The 19181-nt window shown below is 37.0% G+C and overlaps 1 protein-coding gene across 5 annotated transcripts in view; it reads right to left on the bottom strand.

Moving 5' to 3' along the window:
• LOC138743340 (CCR4-NOT transcription complex subunit 6-like) overlaps window positions 1-19181 on the bottom strand; it is a 97634-nt gene that overhangs the window by 63777 nt on the left and 14676 nt on the right. For 4 of the 5 annotated variants that reach the window (XM_069898546.1, XM_069898547.1, XM_069898544.1 and 1 more), the window contains 2 exons: window positions 11763-11884; window positions 10178-10364 (listed from right to left, as the gene is read on the bottom strand). In XM_069898546.1, the coding sequence (XP_069754647.1) occupies window positions 10178-10364; window positions 11763-11874 (299 nt within the window). In that variant the 5' untranslated portion in view covers window positions 11875-11884. Of the gene's footprint in view, window positions 1-10177; window positions 10365-11762; window positions 11885-15169; window positions 15219-19181 lie in introns of all 5 variants that reach the window. The other variant, XM_069898543.1, reaches the window with a different exon arrangement.

Raw genomic sequence — 19181 nt, 5'->3', positions numbered from 1 at the left:
ATGCCAAGCAAACAAAAATTAGCAGCAAAACGTTTTTAGGTCAGTTGAACTAATGCAACATGTCAGCATCACTGTGGAAAGTTTCTCTAAATTCTTACACAATACATCAAATATGAAATTATCTTTGCGTTCATCTTGAAATTGCCTATCATAATCCCCCAAATATATTTTTTTCAGGAAGCAAATATTTTGAAAAAATTTGTTGTCCAGTGTAATTAGGGAAATATCAGGAGAAAAAAAGAACAAGAAGCCACAGGATTTAAACGATCAAGAGACACAAGAAATACATGGTCAAACATATTCATAAAACTGCATTGAGAATGGTCAATTTTGGGTTGGGACCCATTATCAAAACTCATTCCATGATTCAAGTCAGAAGCATTGACTATTTCTCTCCATGGATGCTGCCTTACACGCTCAATTCCTCTTATCTTTATTGTTCACTCAATATTCCAGCAACTGCAATTCTTGTTTCTCTAGAATAAGGGGGCAAGATCATAGCAACATCAATATCTGCATGCTGTTCCTTTGTGTTGGTGGGTCTAAATGCTGGAATTTCTTATTCAATAGTATTCACCAGGACAGCAACAGTCCAAGTATACCTAATCAAGGGCAGTTACTATACACAAAGGAGTTCAGTATTTTATAGATTCAGAGAAAACAGTGGAAGCACGAATACATTCTCACAGATAAGTGGCCAAACATTTTGGACTGCAGAATTTTTCAATAAATCAAATGGCCTAATAGAGTTGAAGACTTTGATGTGCATTTTACAATTAAATGTCTTTTTCTATTGAATACTTTGTTTTTTTTCCCCCATAAATATATATATCAAAAATTTCCATTTTCAAAACATAAATGCAAAACAACCCATTCCCACCCTCCCTCTCTCCTTCCTTCTTCCCAATATAAATCTGTACTCCGTCAGGGTTTACAATTAGGTTTAAAAAAATCTTCATTGGGGAGGTCACTTACATTTTTATAATAGCACCTTTTTAATATTGTAGTCTAGACATTTTTATAAATACATCATTTTTTTTCCCATTGAAATACAACTCTTCACCTGTCTTCCTTTGTGCTATCTGTAGAGGGGAGTCAGGCTTCCAAGTAATCGCAACAGATTTTTTGCCACAGCTAAAGCTATTATAACCAATGAAATTTGGAATTTAGTTAATTACTTATTGCGATTAAATTGCCCAAAAGATAAAGCTCCGGGTCATCCACGAAGGCCATTCCTGTTAAATATTTTAGTAATATCCTGCCAGAAAGGTCTCACCTTCACACACAACCACAGAGCATGCAAGAATGTCCCACACCTAAACCACAATTCTGATATTTCAGATTTTCTTTGGTGTGATATACAATTAGTGTTGAAATTATATTGCACTAATCAGTATCTTGCATTTATAATTGACATCATACTATCCAAACACCAATCAGACCAGCATCTTTCCATTGTTGCGACTCCAAGATCAGACTCCCGTATCTCTCTTGATCTCTGTAAAGAGGCTTTGCACTTTCATTTTGGAGAGCGAAGTACATTCTACATACAAATTTAGGTGTATTCACTAACCAAATCGTTCGTACCATCTCACTAACTTCAGGTAGGGCCAAGTTTGGTCTGTTACGAGCCCAGAGAACCCATAAACTGAGCAGCAATTGATAGTCACCAAGACAAATGGTTAAACAAAAGTTGCTTTTAATAATCTTTAAACATGAAAACAGGATCAAACTATCTTATTACTATTAACTTAACTAACCTAATAACCCCCTCCTAATCCTAAGCACACGTGTATTCACAAGTTCAGAAAAGTTCTTTAATTCACAGTCCAATCTCACTTCTCATTCCTCCAAGTTTACTGGTTGCAGGCAATTCTTATACTGTGCACAGAATTTAATATTTATGAAGTTCACCAGGTTTTGGTGCTTGAAAGGTAAATGGTTTTTCTTGGTTTTCAGAGAGATTTGTTGTTCCTGGACACAAACTGATTCCTTTTAATCAGCCACATCAGTGGCTTGAAGAAATTTGCCCCATCAGGGTTTTACAGATGATAACCTCTTTCAGGTCACCACAGAGTTCCTTTTTGTTTCTCTTATTTCAAGTGAAACATTAAGATAGCCAGTCCTCTCCTCTGGTATGGACCACAAGAGCTTTGACCAGGCTGAACTAAGTACTCACAAACCATCTTCAAAAATGGGGTTTTTCAACAATCTTTCCAGCTTGTCCTGTTCCAGTCTCAGCCCCAGCTGCTGGCTGACTGTAAAACTGCCAAGCTGATCTCTCTTTCTCTCTCTCTCTCTCTCTCTCTCACTCTCTCTGAAAAAAGCCTGTTTGACTCCCTCTGCTTGCAAAACCACATGACCCTCTTAAAACAGCAAGCTCCACTCCAGACAGTCTGCGGCTCCGAACTGCTCCTCAGATCACTTTAATCTATTGTTTTTCAAAACAACAATCCATTAGTGAAGCCCCTTGGGTACACCCCAAAGTTTTTGCAAAGGCACCCAGGAGCTACCCTGTCTGGCTTAAGCAGTACTCCAGTATTTTAAATGAGATTTGTTTTGAAATGTTTGTATGTGACCTACACTAAAAAAAACCTGCCCCAATTTAACTCCCAAAAACATCTATATACAGTACAAACACAACATAATCTGTCATATTTTTCTCTATAAAGGAATTTTAACTTAAGTTAAAATTCAGTTATAACTAAACTGACTTTGAGAACAGTACACTATAACTTTATAACAATGTAACCCAATGTTGAGAGTATATACACTTCTATACATGATCAATTTTAACATCTTGACAAACATTATTTGTACCTCTGATATGATTAATTTGCAGATTATATTCTTGCAATATTAAACTCCAGTTTAACAATCTGTTTGTATTCTTCATTTTATTCAAAAACACCAGGAGATTGTGGTCAGTAAATATCACAATTGGTTCATGAGAGCTACAGAGATATTATTATAGACAACAGTTTCTTCTCAATCGTGGAATAGTTCCTTTGATGAACATTTGAATTTTTTTGAAAAGTAGGCAAATGGATGGTCAATTTCATTATTTTGTAATAAAAATGCACTGCTGCCCCCTGACTGGCATCCACTGCTAAAGAAAATGGTCTGTCAAAAATCAGGAGATTTTAAAAACAGGGTAATAGTATAGCATCTCCTTTAAATTTTCCAAACCTGTCTGACAAACTTTAGTCCACACAAATTTCTCCCCTTTCTTCAAAAGATTAGATAAAGGAAGAGCAATCTCAGCAAAATTTCTGATAATATCCAGCCATTCCTAAAAACCTTCTCACTGCTTTCTTGCCATTGGGAATAAGAAATTTGGAAATTGCATTCACCTGAGCCTGAATAGGTGCAACTTTGCCATGACCAACTGCATGACCTAAGTATGTTACAGTGGCATTTGCTAATTGACTTTTTGCTAAATTAACAGTGAAGTTTACTTTGGATAATCTTGCAAACAATTTGTCCAATTCGCTCAGATGTTCTTACCATGTGTCACTTTTTGTGACCAAGTCATCAATTTGTGTATGTGTCAACCCTTGGATTAGCGAATTAATCATCCTTTGGAATGTTGCAGGGGCATTTTTCATCCCAAAAGCTAACACACTATACTCATATAAACCGGATGGAGTTACAAAAGCCAAAATATTCTTTACTCTTTCAGTAAGAGGCACACACCAGTAACCCTTCAACAAATCCAACTTGGTAAGAAATTTAGCTTTCCCAATTTTATCAAAATAGTCATCTATTCTCTGAATAAGATAAGCATCTGTTTTAGTTACTGAGTAAATCTTGTAATCTGTTCAGAACCTAACAGTTTCATCTGGTTTAGGTACCAGAACACAAGGAGAACTCTAATCTGACTTCAAAGGTCTAATAATATCATTTTTTCAACATATATTCCACCTCCTGATCCATGATTTTACTCTTCTGAATTATTGTTCTATAATGGGTGCTGTTTTATGGGACTTGCCTCTCCCACATCCACATCATGATTAATCACTAATGTCCTTTTTGGCATACCAGGAAACAAATTTGTATATTTCAGAATTAATTATTTCACTACATCTGTTCTTGTGACTTAAGATGGCCTAATTTTTCCTCCAAATTTGTTTAGGTCACCCTCACAAGATTCTGTTTCCATAATCATATGATCCATAACTTCCTCAACCCGGTCAACAACTAACACCTCTGATACAGATTGCTCTCCACTACCCTCATCCTCACAAGGTTTCAACATATTTATGTAACAAACCTGAGTTTTATTCCTTTGATCTGGAGTGTTAACAACATAGTTAACATCATCCAGTTTTGATTTAACTATGTGCAGTCCAGAAAATTTAGCTCTCAAAGGATTGTCATGTATTGGGAACAAAATAAACACTTTACTTCCTGTCTTAAAATTCCTCACTTGAGCTTTCCTGTCAAATAAACACTTCATTTTACCCTGAGGCATATATAAATTCTCTTGAGCCAAAGTCCACACTTTATGTAACCTATCTTTAAATTAAGAAACTTAATCCAGCAAGTCCAAATGCACAGCCTCATTAACCCACTGTTCTTTTATCAACATTAAAAGGTCCTCTAACCTGCTGTCTAAACACAAATTCAAAATGGCTGAACCCTAATGAAGCCTGCACAGCCTCCCTTGCTGTAAACAATCAATGAATACCTTCATCCAAATCTTTCCCATTCACCAGACAATAAATCCTCATCACAGTTTTAAGAGTAGAATGAAATCTTTCCAAAGCTCCCCAAATTTCAGGATGGTACACAGATTAAGTGATCAGTTTTTATGCCTAACTCATAAATCAACTACCGAAACAACCCAGACAATGTTAGATTCTTGATCACTCTGGATCACTTTAGGTAATCCAAAAACTGAAAAATCTTTCCAAAGCCTTTACCACTATTTTGGTTTTTATATTTCTTAATTGTATAGCTTCTGTAAATCTCAACAACATACACATAATTGTTAATAAGTACGGATTCCGCAATAACCCTAGCGAAAGGTTCCCCAACAACAGGAATAGATTGTAATGGAGCTACTGGAGGACCCTGGTTAGATTTCCACACATGACAAAAGTGATATGTCCGGCATTAATTTACAACATCCTTCCTCAAACCAGGCCAGAAAAATTGTTTCAAAATCTTATTTATGGTTTTCTTTACACCAAGATGACCACCCAAAGGTGTACTGTGGGCTAGATTAAAAATTTAATTCCGGTAATTTCTAGGAACGACCACCTGATGAATCACTACCACCCCCATTCTTCATTAGCAGGAATATCAAGAGGTCTCCATTTGCTCATCAACAATTCACCCATCAAATAATATTCACAAGCCATTTCTTTAATCTCCTTTTCACTTACTGCTTTGTCCTTTAAGTTTATAATAAGATCTGTATCTGTCATCTGTTGCTGAATTAACTCTTTCCTTGACAAAGAAATCCTTACTCTCACAATTAACCTGATCTTTCAAAACTATTTCAGAAGCACTGGGCAAGTCTCTATCAATTGGATCTTCCTCTGCTCCCATCATTTTCTTAGACAAAGACCTTGTTGCAGCACATGCAGGATATATCTCACAAACCTCCTAAACATCATCCTTACTAAGTTGATTTGTTAATCTCAAAACTGACCCATCTTTATCCTCTGCCAAATCATTCCCTAGAAAAACTAGACTCCCTGCATGGGTAACTTTAAAATTACTCCAACTACAACAGGTCCTTTAATTCTGAATTCAGCACAATGTTGTGTAGAGATATTGACTCTACCTCACCTCCAACACCTTTAATCAAAGTAATCTCCCCTGTACAAGTCTTTTGATTAAGAATTAAAACATTTTCCAACAAGTTCAATGCACAGTCACACCAAATACCTGTGCAGTCACACAGGCATTCAAGATACATCAACTGTATAAATTACAATAATACATCACAAGACACAAAATGAGATACAGTAAAATCCCAAGCAACTGGCAAAAAAATTAGAAATAATTTTTTTTAAATTAAAATAAATTTTAAAAATTTAATTAAATTTAAAGTTGCAAAAGGTAAATGTTCTCTGAAGCAACACAAAGCCCCTTTGTGAAGATGGGAGCAAACATTCAGCCAGCGGAGTGTCCCAGTCGTGCCTGGCCCGCAGCAGTTGTTTGGATAAATTTCCAATTAAATTGTATTTGAATAAAATGGCGTTGCCCAGGATGAAGAGCAGGCTAATGCCACAACTCTCCCAGTCTTTCTCTATCCCTTCCTAGTAAGAGTCTTTATTAGTACATTAGTAAGGCTTTAATCAGTAAACTTGGGGGAGGGAGGTTAATCATGATAGTGGAACAGTTCAACAGTTGGCACAACTGTTAAAGCACTAGCGACCAGGCTTCGAATTTAAATTTTGTAAGTTATGGGAATTATCGACTAATGAGAATTTTGTACAATTAAGGACTATAATACTGATTTTTTTTCATATTACTTCACATGTTGCACTTTTTGTCTTTTAAGCTGTTTATTCTTAATTCTGATTTATTAGTTAGGCATTGTAAGACTGAGTCTCAAGCAACTGAAAAATTTGAATATCTGGCATCTACCAATCCCTGTAGGTGCCAAATACCAGGGGAATTTTCTGTAATATGAAAAGGTAGATATGAAAAGATAAACAGGGTCAGTGCTTGTTATGGACTTAGCCAGGTTTGCCACTTTCTGCAGACTTGTGTTCTTGGGCACTCAAGTTTCCAAACTGGGTGATGATGAAACCACTCCATATACTCTCCACAGGACATTGTAGATGTTCAATAGAGTATTTGACAACATGCCAAATCTCCTCAAACCTTTGAGAAAGTTGATACTTTGGTGTACCTTCTTCAGTTTCCTCAAAGTACAGGCTCCAGGAAAATTCCTCCAAAACTCCCACTGCTGTTTGGTCAATGAAAACAGGTGCATGGTCTTTCAGCCTCCCCTTCATGAAGTTCACAGTCCCTTGGTTTTAGTGACTTTAAGAATAGGATTGTTGTTCTGGCACCTCAAAACCAGAATTTCTATCTCCATCCTCTTTTCTGACTCAACATTATTCATTATTGCTGGTGTCATCAGCACATTTATAAATTGCATTGGAGCCAAAAGAGGGAACAGAGGGTATTAAGTGCACAGCTTTGACACCCAGGTTGAGGAAGAGAATGAAATGTTGCCAATCCACACGGATTGTGGTCTGAGCTGACGAGGTAGTCAAAGATTTAATTGCAATGAGAGGAACAGATCCCCAGATCCCAGAGTTTGTTAGTTTTACTGGTATGAAGGTGTTAAATGACAAACTATAGATAATGAACAACAGTGTGATGCAAGTATTTTTGTGATCCAGGTGATCGAACACAGAATGGAGGGCCACTGAGGTGGCATCAGCTGTTGATCTGTTATGACGGTTGACAAATTGAAGTTAGTCAAAGTCTGTCCTGAAGCATGATCTGATTTGCTCCATGACCATCCTCCTAAAGCACTTCATCACAGTGGACACCTATAACTCTTTGAGCATCTGAGAAGCCATTTTTCACATATCTAACTTCATACACAATGCAGTTAAAATCATCACAAATGTCTCTGAAGAACCTTTAGTCTTGAGCTAGATCTATGAAACATCAATTCTTTGCTATAAATTTATTTCAAATCTTATCCAATTCTCTACCGAATTTTACTACTGAAATTGCTTCAAACACCTTTAAAAGCACCCCATTCCATGTCAAAATAACTCACGGCAAAGGAAAGTTCCTTCATATTACTTTTGATAACTGTGCTAAGGCAGCTCCTGGTTCCTGATTTGTGCCTATTCACTCCATTTATTGTCTTCATAACTTTCAGAATGTCAATCAGCCACACTTTGCTTTCAAGGAAAACATAGGTAGTTTCTCAAATCTCTGAACATACTGAAGTCCCTTTCATTTGATAGTGGCCTAGTAAATCAAGCCATGACATTTTTCAGAATTTTGTACAATATCTTTGATGGATCTAACGTATTTTATAAACGTTAAGCTGAACTTTGCTGTTGCAATCTCCTTCTCAAGGCAAGGCTCTCCTTTTAACAATCATCTAGACCATTTAAATTCTATTTAGTTATTATTGCTCTTCTCCCTTCAAACAGGTCATTTCAAATTCTAGTGTTTTGCTCATGGCATATTTTGTTAGTCCATGGCTCAATCACTGGAAAAACTTTCATGCAAACTCAAAAATGAGTTTTTACCATTCATTCCACTTTTTGTTCTCGCTAAAATACACAATGATTTATTTTGGTTTTTATTAAATAAAATCAAGCAATGAAATGTTCTGCAAACTATTCTGCCAGGTTGTTATTCAATCTCTTTACAGTCTACTTTCATGTGTCGTCAAAAAGTGCTAGAAACACTCAACAAGTCAGTAGAAAGAGAACAAGAGTTAATGTTTCAGATTGAAGAGTCTTGGTCAGGACAGAGAAAAAGAAAACAGCGAGAGTTGGGGAAGTGGTACCAAGTACAAAAGGAATTTCTTTCTCTCAGTTCTTGGCAGAGCAAGGACAGAATTTCTTGACATCATCATTCAACAGGTTATCACAATTTCCACCAGCTTCAACAAAAATTCTACTTCAGACACTTGTCCTTCTCCTTTCAACATTCTGAAGGAAATATTATTTTCATTAATCCCTATTCCATTTTCAATCATTTCCCTTCTTGGCAACCATACATTCCATTACCCTTTCCCATCATCGAGGGGCCCAAACAGTGCATTTGGAGAAAACAAGAATTCATTTGCTTTTCTACCAATCTGTATATGACGTGTAATGTTCCTACCTCTTACTTGGCTGACTGCTTTGAGGAGTATCTACCTTCAGTCTGCAGGGGCGACTCAAAGCTCCTCATTGCATGCCCTTTTTAATTCACAACCCCGCTCCTGCTTTGATTTGCTTCTACATTTTACTATCAAAACCCAACATGAGGGAAAGTACATAATCTTCAATTGGGGGACAGAGCCATCTTATGAACTAAACTTTTAATTCTTCAACTTCAGGCAACTTATTTTTTTCTTCCTGTAACAATAGCCATTTCTGCTTTGTCATATTTGTGATACAGATTTTAATCACTAGCTCTTCTAGTGCAGACTGTTTTGCTGGGCGTGTCCTACCCAGTTTTTATGCCTCTCATCTTTTATCGTCCTTTGTTCGTATCCCCACTAAATACCCTAATTTCATAGCCTTTGTCCATTATTTCCCTCTTGAGAGGCTACAAGATTTGGGAGAAAAAAAAGTGAGCCATCGAATCTGTTCCACCATTCAAATCATGGCTGATGCATTTTTACTGACAATCTCATTCTCCTGCCTTCTGCCCATTGACACCCAAATTCATCAAAAACCTATTAAATTCTGCATTAAAATATACCTCACGACTTTGCCTCCACAGCTGTTGACGGCAACAGATTCCATAGATTAACCACCCTCTGGTTGAAGAAATTTCCAAGTGCCCAAGCAAAGTATTGACTTCTATAACTATCCCCAAGGCAACCCTAGCCTCAACCTAACAGCAGGATTTCCCACGTCCTAGCCATCTCTCCCCATGTTCATTGAAAGTCAAAATTTACTGTTTTCCTCTTTTCCCAGTTCTAACAAATGTCCTCGACCCAAAACATGAATTCTCTTTCCATAAATGCTATCCGGTCTGCTGAGTGTTTCTTGCATTTTCTTTGTACCCTGGATTTTCAGCATGTCTTTTAATTTTAAATGATTTGCCATCTGCGATTTAAATCAGAAAATACGTGTATTTTTGAAATGCTTTTAAAGATTGAACCCTCATCTTCTAAAGCATACAATTGAAAATACATTCTAAAAACAACTTGGAATTACAATTAATTTATTGTATCACAGAAGGCCCAGGTCAAAACATCAAGTTTTCCCATGATATATTATCAGACAACTAAGATAAAAAAATGTGATGGATTCAAGAGGGATATTATCTTGTGGCATTCCAAAGTTTTGAGAATAACAAGATTAGTCTTCATAATAGAGCTGAAACTGAACAGAACCTTAAAGTTATTCAAATTATTTTTACTTGAAACTATTTGCAATGTATCCTTCAATTACAAAGCACTTGTATACTTTATATGCAATCTCTTACATAAAAAATAAACAATTATTCAACTGAACATTACCTGAGCGAAACGATATTTCCAAGCTCTGATGGTAAACTCCGTATTTTATTACAAGATAGGTCCAAGTAAACCAGATTATGCAGTTTGGCGATTTCAGGAGGAATACGTGAAAGGGAATTGTCACCAAGATGCAAGGCAGTCAAGTGTGTTAGTGACCACAAGGATGAACTCAAGCTTTTAACTCTTCCTGCACAACATAAATAAAAGCAAGTTCAAACTTTTCTCCAATTTTACATTGCCCTTAACAAAAATGGAACTCTAAGCTACAAGTTGACAAAAAAATTATAATTTTGCTGTTGTCATATTAACACTATACTATTTTGTGGAAAAAATTCATCTAATTCAAATGTCGCAAAGTACACTACCACTTTTGAAAGAAAAAAAATCTCAATTTGTGAATGACACTTACTTGGCTTTGTTAATCATCATCACAAAACAATGGGGAAGATTTCAAGCTTAAATTGTATACTTGATCTGGAAAAATGTCCCAGGTGTTTCAGAGGTTCCAAAATCTTTGACAAAAAAAGACAATCCTTAAAAAAGGTTGAACTGTAGGAATATAGAGTACAAGGAAATTGAACCTAGTGAGAATTAATTTTGCACTTTTTGGAGACCAGTAGCCAAAGTGGGTCAGTGTGCACCAAGTTGAATAAATAAGAGGTGGTACAACAGAATCAAGTTTTAAGCCAAGTTTAAGATGAACTCAAATTTAAAGACAGTAGTTGAATTTGGATGTGGATTTTATTTTTTTTAAAAATGGAGGTTTCTTCCAAGATCTTTATCCAGATGAGAGCAGAAAAGGCATGCATGCCAGGTCATAACTTGTGTGTGGAGGAAAAGTCCCCTCTAAATTTTTGTTAGGAGTATTTTTGATCATCTTTGAAAACTGACGAGATACCTTCTAAATGAAGGGATAGAAAAATGCTTTGATTGAATACTTGTGCAGCTCAATTGCAATGCCAGGAATTGAACTCCCAATGTTACAGATATTATTTAGAGCAAAAAGATTAAACTACGCAAATAATTTTCTTTTTGGATTCTTGCAACCCCAAAGCATGAAACAACTCTCAACTAATTAGCATTAAATAGGACTCCTGTTTCAGTTACTGAACCTCGCGTTCCATTTTATTGCACACAATTTCCAAATTTATTTTAAATCTGCAAATCCATTGATTATAATTAGACATCATTTAATGATAAGAACAGTTCAAATTCAATTTATAGCTTTTACATTTCAAAGCATTTAAAACCATAAATGAATGGTTCAGAAGATCAGTTTAAGTAACATTTCACATAATCAAAATTGTATCATGAACGAAGTCAAGATTATCAGATATGAAAATTAATTGATAATGTTGAAGCAAAATAGAATGGATTCTTCTATGGATCTTGCTGGAATCTATAAACACAATTTTAACATTTCATTTTCTGGAATGAATCACTTTCACTTCAAATATTTCACAAATTTCAAATGTTTACTGAAATCTTCCTAGATTCATAGCTCTTAAATATTAATAGTTTTAATATGGTTTTAAATCACAAGTGGAACCATTCTAATTATCCAGGTTCCAAGCACAATACTTACCACTTATCTCCAACTCTGCCCAGTATGATTTCTTCCCATTTGCAGCTTCTTCAGAAGACATTATTGTATACATTCTCCGTGGATCAGGTGGATCATATTTTTCCTTGGGCATTCCGATTACACTGAAACAATAATGTATGTAAATTCTGACAAATTAGACAGTTGTTAATTAAAATCCCATTCAATATCCAAATTATAATATCTAAAAAAATTGCATTTTCAAAATTATCAGGTTATATAAAGTCATCTGATCTTTGTCCTCTACTCTAAACATTCCATATTTATATCAAGACTGAACTAGACAATTCAAAAGTGGTTTGATTTAAAATCAACACTAAATTGTTGAGGATCTGCTTTTCTGCCCCAACCCCAGTTCCTGAAAAGCCAAATCATGATCTGCATTTTTGCCAGCTTGTCAGAATTTCATTTAATGTTCCACCTGCTGATATCAACTTTTATTACATAATATCAGAATCAGGATTTATTGTCATGAGCAAGCAATGAAATTCAGTGTTTTGCAGCAACATCATAGAGCAAACATACATATTATAACCATCTTACAACATTACTATAATAGTAATATATATAAGTGCACAAAAAGTAAGGCAGTCTTTTGTTCAGAGGAATCTGATGGCAGTGGGGAAGAAGCTGTCCTTATGCCACTGAATGCTCGTCTTTAGGCTCCTATACCTTTTCCCTGATGGTAGTGAAGGAGGGCATGGCCTGGGTGGTAGTGGGGGGTGGGAGGGGGGTCTTTGAGGATAGAGGCTGCTTTTTTTTTTAAATCATCACCTCAATGGAGTGAAGTCTGGTGCCTGTGATGTTGCAGGCAGAGTTAACAACCCTCTGGAGTTTATTCTAGTCTTGAGAGACGGTGCATCCATACCAGGCAGTGATGCAACCAGCCAGAATGCTCTCCACAGTACACGTAGAAGTTTACAAGCGTCTTTGGTGACATATCAAATCTCCTCAGACACCTCACGAAGTATAGCCTTCTTTGTGATTGCATCAAAGTGGAGGCTCCAAGACAGATCCTTGGAGATGTTGAAACCCAGAAATTTTAAGTTCTTGACCCTCTCCACTACTGAGCCCTCGATGAGGATTAGGCATTACCCTGACTTCCTCCTGAAGTCCACAATCTTCTTTGTTTTGCTGAAGTTGAATGCAAGGTTGCTGTTGATACACCATTCAATGAACTGATTCATCTCCCTCCTCATTGCAATTTGTGATTCTGCCAAAAACTGTTGTCATTGGCAAACTTGTAGATGGCATTGGAATTGCGCCTAGCCATACAGTCATGGATGTACGAATAGAGAAGTGGGCTAAGCATACATCTCTGGGGTGCGCTTGTATTGATCAGTGAGGAGGGGGACATTGTTTCCAAAGTTTCACACTTCACACTAATGGCAAATTAAAACTGGAGACCATTTGAAAGCAAGATGCTGGTACATCTGACTGACGTGTCCAGCTGTAGAACAATGAGTAAGGATTGAGATTTATTCTGTATTTACCACTCTGCTGTATACTAAGTGGAAAGGAAAATGGGCTGCAAGCATGTGAATACTGAACCCTTTCATTTGAAAAGGATTGCTAATCTATCAAAGTCTCTCTGAAGCCTCTCCGTTTCCTCATCACTACTTGCTCCTCCACCTATCTTTGTATCATCTGCAAAGAGAAAATGATTTATTTAATATTGCATTCAAATGCATTCATTTTTTTTAAATCTTTCAAATTTTGCTATCCAATGCATTTAAAGAACCATTCATCCTCAAATAGTTTCCACAAGATATTGGAGAAGTAGGCCACTCGCCCATTGAGTTCTCTCCTCTGTTCCTTCATGAGCTGATCCTTCCTCCCACAGAGCCCCATTCCACTGCCCTCTCCCTATAAGCATTGATACCTATTCAGATATCTATCAAACTCTGCCTTAAATACTTGGCCTCCACAGCCACCCGGGACTAAAGTTCCTCTGCATCTCAGTTTTAAAAGGGTGCCCTTATCCTGAAGTTTTGCCCTCTCCTTGATTCCTCCACCATGGGAAATAACTTTGCCACATCTACTCTGTCCAGGCCTTTCAACATTCAAATATATTTCTATGAGGATCCCCCTTCATTATTCTGAACTCTCAGTCAAAGTGCTATCAAAAGTTCATATGCCAATCCCTTCATTCCTGGAATTATTTTTATGAATCTTCTCTGAACCCTCTACAATGCCAGCACATCCTTTCTTAAAAAAAAGCCCAAAACTGAACCCTGTACCCTCACCAGTGCCTTATAAAACCTCAACATCACATTCCTGATCTTGTATCCCATTTGTCAAAGTATAAATGCCAACACAAACATTTGCCTTCCTCATCACCAACTCAACCTAGAGGTTAACATTTAGGGATTCCTGCACAAGGGCTCCCAAGTCTTACTACACTTCAGAATTTTGAATTTTCTCCCCACCCAAATAATTGTCTTCCCCTTTATATCTTCCAAAGTGCATGGCCATACACTTTCCAACATTGTGTTACATTGATCACTTCTTTCTCCTCATCTAGCCATTCTCAATGGTGGACCTCAAGCCTTCCTGGGGGCCACAGCGTTTTTAAGTAAAATGCTCGTTTTCTTTTCACCTCACGTAATAAAAAATATGGCTGTCCTAATCAATCAAAATCTCTCTGCAGCCTCTGTTTCCTCATCACTACCTGCCCTCTGTCTTTGCATCATATACAACCTTAGCCACAAAAACATTCATTCCATAATCCAAATCATTTGATGTATAACACAAGAAGCAGCCCCAACACTGACCCCTGTGGAACACCACTAGCAACCAAACAGAATAGGATTCTCACTATTTCCTGGCAATAAGCCAATATCCATGCTAGTACCTTTCCTGTTATTCCATGGGCTCTCATCTTGTTAAGTAAACTCGTGTGCAGCACCTTGTTAAAGGTCTTCTGAAAATCCAAATATTCAACATTCATTGCATCTCCCTTCTCTAGTCTGCTTGTGGATTCCTCAAAAAAATTGAAGTACATTTCTCAGGCAAGATTTTCCTTCAAGTAAACCATACTGACTTTGGCCAATTTTGACATGCACCTGCAAGTACTCCATAACCTCATCCTTGATAATCAACTCCAACAACTTCCCAACCACTGATGTTGGGCTAACAGGTCTACAATTTCCTTGCTGCTGCCTCCCTCCCTTCCGAAATAGTGCAGTGACTGTTGCAAAGTTCTAGTTCTCTGGAACCACGCCAGAATCTTTTTGATTTTGGAAGATTATTACTAATGCTTCTTCGATCTCCCTAGCTACTTCTTTCAGAACCCAAGAATGCATTCCATTTGGTCCAGGAGACTTGTCTCCCCTTGGACCATTCAGGTTCCTAAGCACCTGCTCTCTGGTAATTGTGAGTGCACTTACCTCTCTTCCTTGACACCCTTGAAAGCCAGTGGTGTACTGCTAATGTCTTCTACAGTGAAGGAAGCAAAATACTCCTTCAGTTCCTTTGTCATCTCTTTTACTCCATTACAAATTCTCCAACATGATTTTAATATGAGTCCTGTATCTAAACCAGTGGTTCTCAACCTTTTTCTTTCCACTCACATACCACTTTAAGTATTCCCTATGCCATCAATGTTCTATGATTAGTAAGCGATTGCTTAAGGTGGTATGTGAGTGAGAAGGGAAGGTTGAGAACCACTGCTCTAGACCCAATTGTTACTGAAATATTTTGCTTGAGAAAAATTGTCATTGGCCATTTCCTTTGGAGTTCAGAAACCGTGCTCATAACGGGTCAATTCGGTACAATTAAAACAGTGATTTTCAAACTTTTTATTTTCACCCACATACCACCTTAAGCAATCCCTTACTACACAGAGCACTTATGGCATAGGGAATACTTAAAGTGGTATGTGAGTGGAAAGAAAAAAAGTTGAAAATCACTGATCTAAGAAACTTTTTTTTTAAAATTCAGTTTACTTAAAGTTTTTAGTGTCCTTTTAATATTATTTGCCAGCTTCCTTTCAAATTTCATCTTTTCGTTCCTAATGACCTTAGTTACCTACTCAGTGTTTACTTTGGCTTTGACTTCTCGTCAGCCATACTTGTCATTTTTCCATTCAAATAATTATTTTTTGGAATACACCCATCCTGTACTTCTGCATTTCTTGCAGAAACACCAGTCATTGTTGCTCTGCCATCTTCCCAGCTAGTCTGCCTTTCCTCTCTCATTCTTCTATAATTCTTGTTAGTCCACTGGTATATTTTATTTTAGTAAATTTTAGTTTCTTCATAAATTGCAGAGCAAATTCTATCATATTTATGATCACTGCCTCCTAAAGGAGCTGAAGGTAAGGGATCCCTCATCAATTCCAGTTTATTACACAATACCTATCCAGAATTGCAATTTCCCTGGTCAGCTCAGTCACAAGCTGTTCTAAGAAGCCATCCTGAAGGTATTTTCTAAATTCCTTCTCTTGGAATCTAGTACCAACCTGGTTTTTCCCCTAGTCAACCTACATACTAAAATCCCCTATGATTATTGTAACATTGCCCTTTTTGCATGCTTTCTCCATCTTCCTCTCTCGTTTGCACACCACATCCTGTTTGGAGGCCTGTATACAAATCCAGTCAGGGTCTTTTTACCCTGACCGTCTCTTCATTCTACACCCATGGATTCTACATCTTATCCAATGTCAGAATCAGAATTTAATATCATGAAATTCGTTGCTTTGCGATAGCAGTACAGTGCAAACATTTATATGAACCACATTACAAAATAAAAATAATACAAGAAAAACAAAAATAGTGTCTATGGTTCATTCAGAAATCTGATGGCAGAGGAAAAGAAGCTGTCCTTATGCCGCTGAGTGCTCAGGCTCCTGTACCTTTTACCCTGATGGTAGCAGTGAGAAGAGGGCATGGCCTGGGTGGTGGGGGTCCTCTATCCGAGAGGATAGATGTCCTTGATGGAGTGAAGACTAGTGCCCGTGATATGGCAGGTCAAGTTAACAACCCTCTGGAGCTTATCCTTGCTCTGAGCATAGACATCTCCATACCAGGAAGAGATGCAATCAGCCAGTCTGCTTTCCACAGTACACCTGTAAACATTTTTGAGTGGTGACAAATCGAACCTCCTCAAACTCCTCAAAGTATAGCCGCTGCCAAGCCTTCTTCATGATTGCATCAGCAGAAGCTACAGTACAGATGTTGATTCCTAGGAATTTGTTCTTGACCCCCTCCACAGCTGACCCCTTGATGAGGACTGGTTAGTGTTCTCCTGATTTCCTTTTGAAGTCCACAATCATCTCCCTGGTTTTGTTAAAGTTGAGTGCAAGGTTGTGATACCACTCAATTAGCTGATCCCTCTTCCTCATTGCCATCTGTGATTCTGCCAACAACTATCGCGTCATTGGCAAATTTGTAGATTTATAGTCTCCTCTCCAAAGATTTAATTCAATTTTTAATCAGCAGAAATACCCCACTGCCTCTGCCCATCTTCTTGTCCTTCCAATATGTATCCACAGATATTTAGTTCCCAGTGATCTTCCATTCAGCCATGACTCAACGATGGCCACAATGTCATTCCCACCAAATTACAGCTGTGCTACATCCTTATTATTTATTATACTGCAGGCATTTAAATACAAGACCTTCAGTGCTGCATTCGTCCCTCTTTTCAATTTTGTTTCCAAAGTACACCAAGTTAAATCCTTAATCCTACACTTGTGATTTTGCCTTATTTGTTCTTCTTCCATTCAGGAGTATCCCCCCCCTGCAAAACTAGATTAAACCCTCCCCCTCAACTCTAGCAAATCTGCCTGCCAGGATACAATCTCTTCCACCCCCCACCCACCCCCCCCCCCCCCCACCCCGCAACCAAATTGCAAGCAGAATTATATACAATTCCAAAATTATATGCAGATTTAACACAAGTTACTAACTTTTGCATTCTATCCCCGGAAAAGTACATCTAGTTTGCTCTTGTTTTAAAATGGCCACACTAACATCAACCAATAGCAACTGGGTTTTCTCCTAATCTACCCAGATTTTCAGTTGAGAGAGATGTCACTAATCTTCCTACCAAAACGTATAATACAGCAAACTTCCAATAACCAGCTGCTTATTTATCAATTTGTAGGTTAACAAGGAAAGTTTTCAAAGGCTTGATGAAGAAAGCCATATTCTAGAAAATACAGCATCCCAACAGCCCACTTAAACCTGGAGTTTACATTATTTGGCACCATATCCTAGACAAAAAAATCAGTTTTGTAATACATTTTCAAACACCTGAAAATAAAAAATAGCACTATTTGATATAATATAGTAGTCCAGCTCAAATTTAATACATGCATTATCTAATCTAACATCTAAAATTAACCCAATTTCTCTTAATGAAATGAGATAATACCTGCAATAAATCAAAACTGACAATACGAGGCATGTTTTCCCCCAAATTTATAAAGTAAGGGCTTTGACCTTTAAAAGATATGGAATGCAAAGGAATGGAAAAAAGGTACCTTTGTAAAACAACTCAGTGGACTATTGCATAAGTGAGCAGGCAAATCTGATTCAAGGAGCTACTAACTTCTTGAATTGCCCTTCATCTGGTGTATTTAATAGAAAATTGTTTGGACATTACTTTATTGATTGACAAAGGCCTTTATATTTGATTCTAAACAGAACCAAAACTTGATATCACTTGCAAAAAACAAAACATTAAACTAACAAAACCACTAACATGCCAATTGACCAGACAAAAAAAAATTGGTAATACTTCAGGGAGAGATTTAACAAGTTTTAAATCAAATTATACTTCACAACAAATTTGTAAATGGTTGGCTAGCAATGGCCATCTTGCCAGGAGACAGTATCCCCATCTTCACAAATGCCTTATCATACATAGAGCCAATAATGTTTTTGTCAAATGTGACTTCTGGAATCCAATCCATGAATACAAATTTAAAGGAATTACTTATATGGACTACTACAAAAACACACTAATGAATGGATTTCAAATCTTTTTGGAAGGTGCTATTTTGAATGCAATTTATGAATTGGCTAGAATATTAAATGCAGTGAAATCAATCTCAAACTAAATTGAGAAGGTACAAAATTTTTCCAGTGATAAAATGCTACCAACTTGAATGAGGAAGAAATTTCAACAGCACCCCTTATGAAAACTATGCAATCAGATGGAGGTGAAAAGCTAATGCAGAAATAACGGTGGACTAGCTGGATATATATTGCCATGAACCAAAGCAAGTGTTTTTTGCCTTACGAGCAGTGAAAGAAATTGGATCTGTATTCTAAGGAACTTAGAATCATGAGATCTTATTGAACCAATTAAGATACTACGGAGACATGAGATTATATGTTGAGATGCTTCCATGTGGGAGAGCCTCAAATAAAGGGATCAAATTACAAGGTAAAG

Source organism: Narcine bancroftii, chromosome 9, assembly GCF_036971445.1.
Source record: "Narcine bancroftii isolate sNarBan1 chromosome 9, sNarBan1.hap1, whole genome shotgun sequence".
In the NCBI taxonomy this organism is placed as follows: Eukaryota; Metazoa; Chordata; class Chondrichthyes; order Torpediniformes; family Narcinidae; genus Narcine; species Narcine bancroftii.
This window is presented reverse-complemented; position numbering and strand designations above follow the sequence as displayed.